This window comes from Phodopus roborovskii, unplaced genomic scaffold, assembly GCF_943737965.1.
Source record: "Phodopus roborovskii unplaced genomic scaffold, PHOROB, whole genome shotgun sequence".
Classification (NCBI taxonomy): Eukaryota; Metazoa; Chordata; class Mammalia; order Rodentia; family Cricetidae; genus Phodopus; species Phodopus roborovskii.
The window spans coordinates 11,780,846-11,794,520 of NW_026126599.1; the positions used below are offsets into that span (position 1 = coordinate 11,780,846).

At 44.0% G+C, this 13,675-nt stretch overlaps 1 protein-coding gene across 1 annotated transcript in view; it reads left to right on the forward strand.

Moving 5' to 3' along the window:
- Positions 1 to 11,831, forward strand: part of Usp12 (ubiquitin specific peptidase 12) — a 50,803-nt gene extending 38,972 nt beyond the window's left edge. The window contains exons 4-9 of the mRNA XM_051205560.1: positions 1,201 to 1,430; positions 3,811 to 3,887; positions 3,997 to 4,080; positions 8,872 to 9,069; positions 10,234 to 10,312; positions 11,581 to 11,831. Of these exons, the coding sequence (XP_051061517.1) occupies positions 1,201 to 1,430; positions 3,811 to 3,887; positions 3,997 to 4,080; positions 8,872 to 9,069; positions 10,234 to 10,312; positions 11,581 to 11,682 (770 nt within the window). The 3' untranslated portion in view covers positions 11,683 to 11,831. The remainder of the gene's footprint in view (positions 1 to 1,200; positions 1,431 to 3,810; positions 3,888 to 3,996; positions 4,081 to 8,871; positions 9,070 to 10,233; positions 10,313 to 11,580) is intronic.
- Positions 11,832 to 13,675: the final 1,844 nt, after the last annotated feature.

The window sequence follows — 13,675 nt, forward strand, 5'->3', positions numbered from 1 at the left end:
TGACCTAGGATCTCATGATGCTAGACAAGTGCTCTACCATTGAGCTGTATTCCAAGCCCTGTATTTGCTTTAAAAGAAACAGTTGTGGTCTTTTTTAATACACATTAGATATAAAAATAAAGTTCACTAAGAATTGGTTAATAGGCGTGCTTTGTATATTGCAGGGTGGGGGCTGTTTGGTTTGATTTGGGGATGTGGGGAGCTCTGTTTTTCCTTTATTTTCTGCAGTCCTTGTCAGATAAGGTTCCCAGACAAAGTAAGGCCAGGGCCTATTGACCTCAAAGAACTCTTGTGACTCAGGATCCAAGGAGCAGGTGTTAAGCCCAGCCCTTGATATTAACACTACCTGTGTTTGTATTGTGTCTACAGGGACATTCACAGAGCTCTAATGTCTCTCAGAGTGGACTTTAGTGATCATGTGGTCTAAGTGGATAATTCTTTTTTTTTTTAAGATTTATTTATTTTGTATATAGTGTTCTGTCTGCATGTATCTCTGCAGGCCAGAAGGGGGCACCAGATCTCATTACAGATGGTTGTAAGCCACTATGTAGTTGCTGGGAATGGAACTCAGGTCCTGATCCTCTGGAAGAGCAACTAGTGCTCATAACCTCTGAGCCATCTCTCCAGCCCTAAATGGATAATTCTTGATGCCACATCCAAACCTGACTGCATGCAGTCACTCATCCACAGGAGTTTTGCAAAGCCTCAGTCCTCGTCTACGGAATCAGACTCTCAGAGGCCTGATAATTTCCTTTAGTAGACCGGACTCTTTTGTAGGCTTGGCCTTGTTAGGAAGGGTTTGGGCTTCTGCTGATAAATTTGCCTTTGGTGAAGTGTTTGTGGAAGAACAGAGAGGGTAATGATCGGGGTTTGTCTTCCCCTTCTCGTGGATCTGTTAGTGTTGCTTTTTAAAAGCCTTCATTCACTGGGTGGTGGAGCACATCTTTAACCCAGCTCTTGGGAGGCAGAGAGTTGGAGGCCAGCCTGGTTTGCAGAGTGAGTTCCATGATAGCTAGGACTGTTACACAGAGAATCCTTGTCTAGAAAAAAAGCCTTCATTCATCTTTATTTTCCTCTAATTCAGTCATAAGTTTTAGATGTGGTAGTTGTCTGTTTTCTTGTATAGTATAAATAATTAACGTGCACTTCTAGTTCTGATAAACTATCAGATACACTCACTTGCCTGTTTTTTATTTTTAGAGCTGTTTGACAACTACATGCAACAAGATGCCCATGAATTTTTAAATTATCTACTTAATACAATTGCTGATATTCTACAAGAAGAAAGAAAGCAGGAAAAGCAAAATGGCCGCTTACGGAATGGTGATGTGGACACTGAGGAAAACAACAGCACACCAGACCCGACATGGGTCCATGAGATTTTTCAGGGAACATTAACTAATGAAACCAGGTGTCTTACTTGTGAAACTGTAAGTCCATCAGAACACTTGGTATGGAAAACAATGTGCTTTGTGTCGGTTAAATTTTTCTTGGAGAACAAGGGTATGGGAGATGGATTTGAAATTGGAAATATCTGAGGACACCTGAGTCCTTGTAGGTCTAAAGGCAGCTGCCCATGCCTTATGTAGCTGTGCCAGGTGGGGCGTGTGTGATAACACAGGGGTGCTCACTGCAGTTTGAATTTTGATTTTTGTTTTAAAGAGGCTTTAGATCATGTCATTGAAACTTTCCATAAGGTAAGATTATGGGGGAACATAAGGTTATGGACCCTTGAGTCTTAACCACAGGAACAGACTCCGAACCAAGCATGGTTTAATGATTTCATTTCATTCTGGGGTATACTTCACAGACACTCTGTCCATCCCTCATGTTGAGTCTGAATAGCATCAAAAGACATGCTCCACAGTAGTGTGACAGGCTGCTACATAGCAGCCTTCTCTAGGGAATACACGCTAGAGAACAGTGAAGGAGTGTAAAAGGAAGTCAGAAGCCAAAGCCTGCAGTGGTGCAAATTGAAAGCTGGCATACATTAACCGAGCTGTGCCATACCTCAGTGTGACTAGAGGCAGAAACTTCCTGAAGCATCATCTCTAGTACCTTATACATGGTACACAATGGTGAGATGGCTACAGTGTCACTGGGAGGTGGGGACTTCTCAGTCCCTTAATACTCTTTCAGGGTCACTGTCATGTGGCACGTGACTGAGTATTAATGTCCTTCCCCTTTTTACAGCTGGACACAGTGTCTGTTGTTGGAATAAAATAGTACTGTGTGCCCTCAAGGAGGGCAGTACCCTTTGGGTGGACACTTGGTAAAGATGAAGCTTCAGATTGGTTGCCAAGAATGAGATAGCTCTGCACTAATAGATAAATATATTCCCTTTCCTGAGTAACTCTTAGTGGTGGATCTTATCTGAGTCAGGGACGAACGAGGTGGATTTGGCAGCGGTCTGAAGATGCTGTAGTGTGAGCCTTTTTCATCTCCTGAAGCAGCAGGACAATGTTAGATTGATGGTTATTACGGTGATATTTCCATTGGAATAGTAGATATGGTCAGGGAATTAGGGTTTTTTTTGTTTATTATAGACTTCGATCTGTTAGAAGACATCAGTATATATGTATGCGGTGCATATATTTATATACACACACTTCAGTCTTAGATGAAACAAAATAGTTACTGTTGAGAAATGTAGTAATAAGTGAGATTCATATGGTAGATTTTGGACCTCCGGAGGACTCTGGGAGACTTGTGGAGTACAGGTTTGTATCTGATGGGGGAGGATTGAGAAGAAACAGTTTAAGAAGGTGATATCAATCATTGTGTTATGTTTGAATGTTTATTCATGTTAACTCGTAAGTGATGGATTCTGTTTTTCTACCAGTAAGTTTTTCTGTGGCCTGCAGTATGTATTGCAGAGAACTTCCTTAAACCTAAGCCAGCAGTACACATATTCACAACAAGTAATCATGTTCCCGCCCTTATCAGAATAAGTTAGTGGGGTGAAATCTGGTTCTCTCCAGAGTGTCTAAATGTACATCACTTCTTTTTTTAGTCTCACCCACATTTAAGAAACAGCTCTGCCAGAGAGAAGGCAAGGAGATGGTGGAGGACGATTATTAGGCTGGGAGTCTGACCCTCAAGATGCCTAGCAGGAGCAAAGACTGCCCAACAGTGTCCAGACAGGGTTAGAGTAGAGTAGGGTGGCCTCCACTGGTCCTATCATGAGTAAGTGTGCAGTGGGTCCAGTGGAGAGCATCAGAGGGGAGCCGGCTGTCTGCAGGAGCTAACTTGGACAGGCTGCAGCTTTGCCTCTGTTTTCTGAATGTTACTCTCACCTGAATTTCTTGCCTTGCCTTTCTCCATTTTTCTCCTTAAATGTGGATGCTGCACGAGTTTCATTGTATCTTGGTTGTCATTCTGCATCAGGGACATAGTGTTCCATGTTCATTATCACACGTCTCAGTGAGTCCCATCTGGATGGATCTTCTGACTTAAGGATCTAGTCCACTGCAACTGGGCATGTTCAGAAGTGAAATGCTGCCTCACAGGTGACAGCCTGTGATTCTCAGAACCACAATGTGATGCAGTGTACTTCACACATCACTGACCTGGGAAGCTGTGAAACTCTCATCTTCCTGGCCTCAGCCAGTGAGATGCTCGGGGGACTTTAATGTCTTTCCATACAGGAGATGTGACAGTTGGATACTGGTTTGCTGCCTTTTAGGTATAGACCAAGTAGTTGTCTTTTGAGTGTAAGGAGAAAGAATGGTTTAGTCTGTTGGTAGATACACTTAACCTGGCAGCTGGGAACCGTGTTTCCTGGCAATTAAATAACTCCTATATTTACAGATAAGCAGCAAAGATGAAGATTTTTTAGACCTTTCTGTTGACGTGGAGCAAAACACATCAATTACTCACTGCTTAAGGTTTGTGTAGAAGTATTTCTTTTGCAATTTAATATTTACTTTTGGCATAGAATATTAAATGAATTTTTTTCAAGTATACCTAATATAAGTTCATTTTGCATTTTCACAGAGGTTTTAGTAACACAGAAACTCTGTGCAGTGAATATAAATACTACTGTGAAGAGTGCCGAAGCAAACAGGAAGCACACAAACGGTAATTTAGTGCTTTACTATTGTGTGTGTGCAATGGCACCATGGTTAGACCGTATTATTATTGAGTGTGTGTGCATGTATGTGTGTAATGGCACCATGGTTAGATTATGTTATTATTGTGAGTGTGTGTGTTCATGTGTGTGCAGTGGCACCACGGTTAGACTCTATTATTATTGTGAGTGTGTGTATGTGTGCTCAGTGGCACCGTTAGACTGTATTACTATTGTGAGTATGTGCGTGTGTGTGTGCAGTGTCACCATGGTTAGACTGTATTACTATTATATGTGTATGTGTGTAAGTGCGCGCGCGCACACGCACAATGGCACTGTGGTTAGACTGTATTACTATTGTATGTGCGCTTGTGTGCAGTGTCACCATGGTTAGACTGTATTATTATGTGAATGTGTGTGTGTGTGTGTGTGTGCGCGTGCGCACAATAGCACTGTGGTAGACTATTACTATTGTGTGTACACGTGTGTGTGCAATGGCACTGTGATTAGACTATTTCTATTGTGTGTGCGTGTGTGTGCAATGGCATCATGATTAGACTGTATTACTATTGTAAGTATGTATGCATGTGTGCAATGGCACCATGGTTAGACTGTATTACTATTGTGAGTGTGTGTGTGTGTGTGTGTGTGTGTGTGTGTGTGTGTGTGTGGCACTATGCACAGAGATCAAAAGACTCTATTCAGGATGGTCTGCTACCATCTAGGGATTGGACTTAGGTTTCAGGCTTGTATGGCAGGCACTTTTACCCACTGAAAACTATTTTGCCATCCTCTTTTGAAATTATTTTACTGCTTCTTTGGCCATAGATATTGGGGGTAGTCTTTTAAAAATTAATTTAATTTAGAAACAACCTTATTTTACATATCAATCCTAGTTCCCTCTCCCTCATCCTCCTATACCCTGCATCGAACCTACCCCCATCCCACTCCCCATCCATTCCCCAGGGAGGGTGACACCTTCCATGGGGTATCATCAAAGTCTGTCGTGTCATTTGGGGGAGGGCCTAGGCCTTCGTCTGTGTATCTGGGCTGAACTAGTACCCCTCTATAGGAAATGGTACCGCAAAGTCCATTTGTGCACTAGGGATAAATGCTAGTTCCACTGTCAGAGGTCCCATAGACTGCCCAGGCCTTCTAACTGGCACCCACATTCAGAGGGCTTGATTGGGTCCAATACTGGTTCCCCAGCTTTACAACTGGGGTTCCTGTGCTCTCATTTGGTCAGGTCAGCTGTTTCTGTGGGGCAGGGAGTAGTCTTTTATCTGGAAGTGATCAGCAGAAGTGTACATTGAATACTCATCCTTGGTTTTGTGTGTGTGTGTGTGTGTGTGTACAGAGGCAGAGGAACACATTGGAAATTAGGGTTTCTGTTCCATTGCTGTGTGTGTGTGTTGCAGGGTCTCACTGTGTATTCCTGGCTGCCTTAGAACTTCCTGTGTAGACCAGGCTGTCTTCAAACTCAGATCTGCCTGCCTCTGCCTCCTGAGTGCTGGGATTACAGGTGTGCACCACCACACCTGGCTTTGGGTTTTGTTCTTTTATAAATACATGGATCCTGGGGATCCAAACCCAGGTTCTCATGCTTGTATAGCAAGCATTCTTAGCCGCTGAGCCATCTCTCCATTCCCATATTCTTAATGTTAGTATTAGCAATTAAGGCTCAGTGAGAATTGCTAGGTGAGCAATGCCTAGTCCGGAACCATATATTATATCTATGAGTCATGTCTTCAGTTTTCTTGGCTTAGATGTCTTGGAAAGGAGTCTTGCAGATGTGTGTCTTGTTAAGTGTCACACAATTGTAGTGTGTCTTGGGTGTTTGAGTGTCTCTGTGCTTACAGTTTTCTAGGACTTGGTACCTGGTATATATAGTCATGCTCACAGCTAAGATAATCATGGGGAAAGATAGAGAGCAAACGGAAAAGCCAGGCAGACTTCCAAAAGGCCCTGTTCTAGTGAAGTGACACAGGACACTGCATTTCCCCTCTCTAATGACATCATGGGAAGTTCTTTGGGAGCTCCATGCCCAGGGTTCCTATATGTACTTGTCACATAGGCAAATGCCTCTTGCTCCAAATTCCAGGCTCTCAGAAGGGAAGCAGGTATTCAGAATAAATCATACTGATCAAGCAGTTGGGACCTAAAGGGGTAATTGACATGTGTGGGATTTTAGGTGCTCCTTAGCTCCTAAATTCCCAAGTACTGCTCACTGTACCACTTCTAGAGCCAGGCTTCTTGGGGCTGGGCTGGCCATGCTGGGTCTCTGCACACGACGCTGTTTCCTGTAATTCTCCATGTAAGCTACACTTCCCCCTGTTGTAATGTTTAAGTATTCAGTGTAGAGATATGCAGAGGTTGCAAATACTTCATTCTTCATTAAACTGTCATTTTGAAAAACCAGGTACACAAAGACATTCCTGTTGGAGTGGGATATAATTCACCACTGTTCTGTTTTCGTGTCCCTGTTACTACAGCTCAGCTGGCGACAAGGGGGACCCTGGTGGCCCCTCTGATCCACTGTCTCATCACATTCAACATTCAGTTGAATTTCTCATGCTTACCTTGAAAGTAACCATTTCTGTAAAGGGGAAGTGACATTTGAGAGCTAGTACTCTGGACATGTGTGCCTTGCTCTTCAGAGTCACTATTACTATTCCTGAGCCCTTCCTGAACTGCACAGATGATGTGTGGACATACAGAAGTCTGCATCTGCACCTGTCCATACTGAAAACTGAATTAGCTGGTGGCCTTCATTGCAGCTAATGGCATGGGCTTTGTTGCGGTGTCTCCTTTTTTAATGTTTGTAATTCCCTCTCTGATAGTGAAGATTGGCTCTGTCATCTTTAGTGTTTGCTTGGCAGCCATGTAAATAACCAGTCTCTCTCTCTCCCAGCCTGATCCTCTCCCATCCCTCCTGCTGATGCCCTCAGGCTGCATGCAGCCACCCCCCCCCCCTCTTGCTCACACAAACAGCTCCTTTTTGAGCTTATAGAACAGTCCAACTGGATTGCGTAGAAGAGGAAAAAAAGTAAGCCAAGACTGGAGCATGGAACAGTGTATGGATCAAAGCAAACGTGTAGAGTCCCAGTGGACAATTGGAGGGAATAAATGGGAGCTTTGCTTTTTTAAGAGTTGTTTATTGAAAGAGGATTGTGAGGCAACCTTGGGAGAAATAGCATTGAAGAAGAAAGCAGATATATTAGAATGTTTCACAATTAAAAGCCAAATTTTTTAGTCCCAGCTTACTTTATCCCCTTCTAGAACATACATCATTGTTACACCTGGCGATTCTTATGATGTCAAACACTGAATTAGTCTTGAATGCTGTTGTGGGAGTTCTTGGAGAGATAGCCATTTGCTGCCCAGCTCAGGTCCTGAAGACAGACCAAGGAAATCCCACCATCTAGCTTAGTGTAACACTCTGTGGGGCAGGGCTGATGACTGAGGAAAGCTAAGTCTCTAGTTCCTGCTGCTCCTTGCACAGGCAGCCCCCATGAAGAGTCTTCTCTTTGCCCATGTAATTGCAGTTCTTAAGGGGAAGTAACTGATAGGATTAACAGTAAGAGATGTTAGATTTAAGGTTCACTGCTTGATGGACCCCATATCTGACACTGTCGTTGGGGCCAGGAACCTGAGACCAGGTCACGGGGGGAAACCTACTCCTACCACTCTGCTAAATGTGTATAGATAGCACTTTAGATCATTATATCTAGGCTCAAACACATATTTACCAATCAAAGTGGCAATCAAAACGACACATTTTGCCAATGAGGAATAGGCTTGTTTATTCCCATAATATAAAAATCTGTGCTTGGGGATCCATTGCACTCCTGGGAAGCATTTTCTGCACCCTGCTGCTTGTGCAAATGTCTTCCTGCAAGTGTCAAGATGCCTGGAGAAGTGGTGGTAGATGAGACAGAGATCCATAGCCCGCTTCATTCACTGTTTGAAGCAGTAGCTGTGTTGTGTGTTGTCCAGCTTTGTTGTGGAAGAGAATTGAGCCGTGTCTGTTGAGAACACTATGCAGCGAGTGCATTTTGCTGGTGTTGTCTCAGATGCAGTGGTTTTGCTGGGATTCAGAAGTTGCAGTGGCTCACAGCACAGCAGGCCTCCAGGGACGGGCCCTCTTAGACAGTTGGCCTCAGGATGTTCTGAGGAGTTGCTGGAGCTGCTGCTCAGCTAGTCATTGCCAGTGGCCACAATCCAGTTGTCCCCCAGGTCACAATCAGATCAAGAAGTGGGTCATTGTTATTGCATAGTAGAAAAGAGGACAAATGAGCATTCTGCAGTGGTGAGAGGACTGGCTCTGGTGGCCGCTCTCACTTGCTGTCAGCTTCTGACGGCTGCCACGGTGCTCTTCGTCTTCAGGGCTCCTGCTCCTCTGTGAAGACTCTTCACCCAGCACCGCACTGTGCGCTCCATAGCAGTTCCTGGGCCAGATGAGCTGCTCCTGCCGCAGGTGTCTCTCTCTGCTGGGTTTTGATCCATTTTACACTAGAATAAGAAAATCACTTGAATTGACTTTTTGTCTAAAATCAGTTCCATAGTATAAAATAAATATAAATAAGTAAATCATTAGCAGAAAAGCATGAAGGGAGAAATGTGCTTTGAAATGATGTGAGCAGGACCGTGTTTATTAGAATGTATTCCAGTATCAAAGTAACATTTCTACAGGGCCAAAAACGTTATTCTTTTTAGCTCACAGTGAATGCTTTCTGAAATTCCATGTTCATCTCTTGTTTGTTTGTTTGTTTGTTTGTTTGTTTGTTTGTTTGTTTTTTAAGGATGAAAGTGAAAAAACTACCCATGATTCTGGCTCTACACCTGAAAAGGTTTAAGTATATGGACCAGCTTCATCGATACACAAAGCTTTCTTACCGGGTGGTTTTTCCTTTAGAACTTCGTCTGTTTAACACTTCAGGAGATGCAACTAACCCTGACAGGATGTATGACCTTGTGGCTGTCGTGGTTCACTGCGGAAGGTAATCATGATTGGGGCACGGGTCATAAGGTCATTATAGAGCAGATCATGCTCAGAGTGTTCACAGTGACTGGGCAGGGCTTGGGGACCACACTTGAGACTTTTTTTTAAAGTTTATGTCTGTGTTTTTCTTGCATGTATGTATCTGTGCCATGTGTGTGCCTGATGCCCTCAGAGGCCTGAAGAGGGCATCAGATCCACTGGAACTAGAGTTACAAATGGTTGAGAGGCAATATGTATGTGCTGGGAAGTGAACCTGGGTCCTCTGCAAGAGCAGCCAGTGCTCTCACCACTTAGAAGTCTCTCCTGCTCCTTCCTGACTCTTTTAGAGAGAGTCTTTGCTGTGCAACTCAGAGTGGCCTGAAATCCCAGTCCTCCTGAGTGCTGGAAATGCAGTCTGTGTACCAACATGATATACCAACATTCCTCATCTTTTTCAAGATTAATTTGTTTTAAAATTGTTTTTTGAGATGGGTATTTTATTACTCTTCTTTAAAACCTTTATATGTTTTACATTTATTCCTCCATTTTTGTTCTTGGTTATCTATTGGTCTAAGGGCCCTGGGTCTCAACCTCTAGAACCTGACAGCCTGTTGGTTTCCTTTACCTGTTTGGTTTTGGTGTTGAGTAGATTTTACAGATAAAATGCCCCTGGGGGGTCATTAGGTGTATTTCGTGTTGGTGACTGAAAGAAGCATTTAAAGTGGCTTTGGGAATTGGCTCATTTTACCTCCATGTACATTTATCATTTCCAACCAGCCAGATTCATGCTCAGCCCACTCTAACCCTCCTTTCCAACACACTGTGTGAGTACATGCGCTTGGATTCCTTTCTTGCAGGGGTGTTGTGATTTGGGAACTGGACTTTGAGGCTTACCCATGCCAAGTAAATGCTGTGCCACTGAGCTACATGCCCAGTGTATACCATTCTTCCAGCAGACAGCACCCATCTTAGGGGGTTCACAGCTGCCTCTAACCAGCTCCAGGGGATCTGAAGCTCTTCTAGCTTATCGAGGGCACCTGCACACACACACACACACACACACACACACACACATACACACACACACACACACACTTTTTTTTAAACTTTGAAATTTAGGACAAGAAGGTAATATGAATAACATTTTTAAAAAGTTAACTCTTCTTTTTTTCTTTTGTTTTAGTGGTCCCAATCGAGGCCATTATATTGCAATAGTTAAGAGTCATGATTTTTGGTTGTTGTTTGATGACGACATTGTAGAAGTAAGTAGCTTCTTCGCTTCTTTGGAGTTGTGCATTTTCCTCTGTACTTTTTCCCTTAAACAGCTTTTCAGATTGCATCTGAGCTCTACTTTTTCCCCCGTTGTCCAAGCCTGGTGCTTGAGTGACCACCAGCTTTACACAGCCCAGAGTAAAGAAGGAAGGCTTTCCGTCTGATTGTGTTGTTTTATAAAAATATTTCTTTTTCTTTAAAAATACTAAGCTACAAAATACAGTGCAGAAGTCTTAAACCAGTTAATACTAGTTAAGATTTTATTGCAGTGATAAAACACTACCACCAAGGAACCTTATAGAAGAAAGAGTTTAATTGCACTTATGGTTTCAAATGGTTAGAGTCCGTAACAGAGATGGTCAGAGATCACATCTTGATGTGCCTGCAGGAGGCAGAGAGAACACACTGGGAATAGGGAGTGTTTTAAAATTGCAAAGCCTACTCCCAGTTACACACCTCCTCCAATAAGGACACAACTCCTAATCCTTCCCAAACCGTTCTACCAACTAAAGACCAAGTATTCAAACATATGAGTTTATGGGGACCATTCTCAAGCCACCATACCCGCTATGAGCTTTTCTTTGCAAAGGCATACGTGCTCAAATGTGTGATTGCAGCCTCTAGCCCGGTAAAGCGTGGTGAGTTCTTAGCACCCTAGCAGGCTCCCCTGTTCCTCTTTGGCCAGCACAGTAGTCCATGTCTCTGCCCTCCATCCCTTAGCACCTGCTGTTGTTTTTGCTGTGGTGGTTAATTTTTCTCTGTACTCCACAGTGACTATGCCTGGCTCTTGTCCTTACTGTACTATGAGATTCATCCTCACAGTGCCCACTGCCCAATGTGGCAGTGGCTCCTGCTTAACTGCCTTGAGACTTGTGGCCAGTTGTCAGTTCCTAACTGCTATGAACACAAATGCTCAGATCCTCCTTATCCTGGATCTTTATTGACAGACACCCTTGTTGTTCTCAATTTAGGCTAGACTGCTAGAGTTTGCCATTCACATCCAAAATAGTTGACAATTAATGTGTTTCATATGATTCAACTGACACTTGGAAGGGGAGGTACTAGCTAAAGGGTAGCTCTTGTGCTCAGCTTTAGACCCATTGCTGAAGGTGTTCCCAGTGTGACTGTAATACTTGTCAGCCTGTGACTAAAATACTGTTTGCCCCATCCTTAGAGACACTGGATCCTGTTGTTTGTTGTCATTTACAGCATGGTTATCAGAGCTGGATTGTGCTAATGTTTGTGTTCTGCCTCACAGAAAATAGATGCACAAGCTATTGAAGAATTCTACGGGTTGACGTCTGATATCTCCAAGAACTCGGAGTCTGGGTACATCCTTTTCTATCAGTCTCGGGACTGAAGAGAGCCAAGGTGGAGGAGAGAGGCGTCTGCATGCTTCTCTGGTCATTTCGGAAAGGATCGAGCTGATGTTCAAGAAGAGAGATGCAGGACGTTCGGGGCAGTAGCACACTTTGCATACAATAAAGCAAAGCCTGTGGATTAACATGCCCTTCCCATCACAGTAGTTGAATTTTTTGCTCAGGAATCATGCTGTCTGCAGTTCCACACAAGGAAGTGAAATCAGAGATAGCAGCTCCTCTTGTAAAGCAGCTGCCAGCTGCCGACACACAGTTTCTGTTAACCGCACCAATGGTGATTTGAGTTCCTCGGGAGGGCAGTGGAAGACTTAGGATGTGCTAGGGTGAGGGAGCACACCGCTGTGCGCACACGGGATGCTTACGTTGTGGATGGGAGCGGTTGAGTGGTCTTTTCAGACATACCAGAAAGTACCTTTGGGCCCAATACTCGCAGTTGCCTTCCTGACGCACAGAGCTAGCAGACACGGAGCCCAGTGTCAGGAAGTCAAGGATACTCTGCTTCTCTGGAGAAGCGTGTGATAATGTACAGTGTATGTACACCGAGGGAACAGTTGGTCAGCAGTGGCTTCTTGGTTCCCCAAGGGGAAAGCCTGGCTTTGTAATGATCATTTTCCTTATTTATTTCATTAAACTGGTGGAGTCCGAGCATTAATGGAGTGCCAGTGAGTGAGTCTGTCAGCAGATCTGAGCACCTCACTAGTTTGTCAGCAGAGGTAGTCCTGTCGTGTGTCTTTAGGGTGAAATCACTGAGCTAATCATGAGATGACTGCAGTGAGTGGGGGGAGACTGTCGGAGGAGCTGTCCATGGCTGAACGTTTGCTCTGTGTCATAGTTTGTCACTTGCTTTTTTAAGCTTTAATTTCAGTAAAGTAGAAACCCCCTGTTGCTAGAACGATAAAGGAGCCCCAGTGTGATGGTAGCACACTGTTGGCCAGAACCCTCACACTGCCCACAGCTGTGTTGTTTTTGAGTTCCCTTTTAGCCTTGGGAAAGACTGCTAGCTCCATTTGAACCCCAGCAGCCAGGGAGCAGCTAGAGCCCTTTGGAAAGTTACATTTTGGTGAAGTAGACCAATAATCTAGAAAAGAAGCCTCTCCCCCTCCTGGCCAGCCTCGTCCCTTTAGAACGGTGTTCAGAAGCTTGCGACACCATGCCAGGAGAGCCTGTACGTCCGAGCATCAAGTGGTATGGCAGTGGCTGAATGTAACTTGGAGAAAGCAATTGAGGACTGTAGTCAGAGTCACACAGCCAGGTCCGGGTCGTCCATCACACTACTCTTCATGCAGTGGGGTGGCCTGTTGATGAGCCTCTAATTCTCTAAAGTTATTTTACTCAAACTGTTGACTGAGAAGCAAACAGCAAAAAGAAACATTTTTGTGCTGCTATTATTAACATTTATTTTCTGTACCTTTGAGCTCAGGAAATGACTTTATCTGTTCATCCCATAAGCAGATTTGTAATAGGGTCCCTTAGCTTCGTAGACAGATGTGCTGGGAAAAAAAGGTGACCCTTTGACAAACTCATTTTCTAGTTTCTGAAGCTGTCCCCTGGCTGGGGTTTTTGATCTGCCAGCATTGCACAGAGAACACAACCAGGAGCGTGGTGGAGTCAGCCGTGAGAGCGCATCATATTGAGGGCTTAAATCAAACTGTGTTGGAATTCAGAACTGTGGGTTGTGGTTTTTTTTTTTTTTTTTTTTTTTTTTGCGACTTTGTGTTCCAAGAAAAGACACAAAGCATGACTTAGCCCTCCAGGCTGCCTCATACAACACTGCATTTTCTGCTTGTATACAGTTCTCTGACTTTAAAACATACACAGGAAAAAGCCTAGTTAACTTCTGGATGGTACAAGTTCTAGCGTGGGTGCTGAGCTGCCAGGTTCCCGGCAGTCGGCCATGCCCTGCTCAGGTCTGCATTGGGCAGTCTACAGGGGAAAGACTACTGGCTGTTAGCTCTAACTCTACTTTTTATTCTT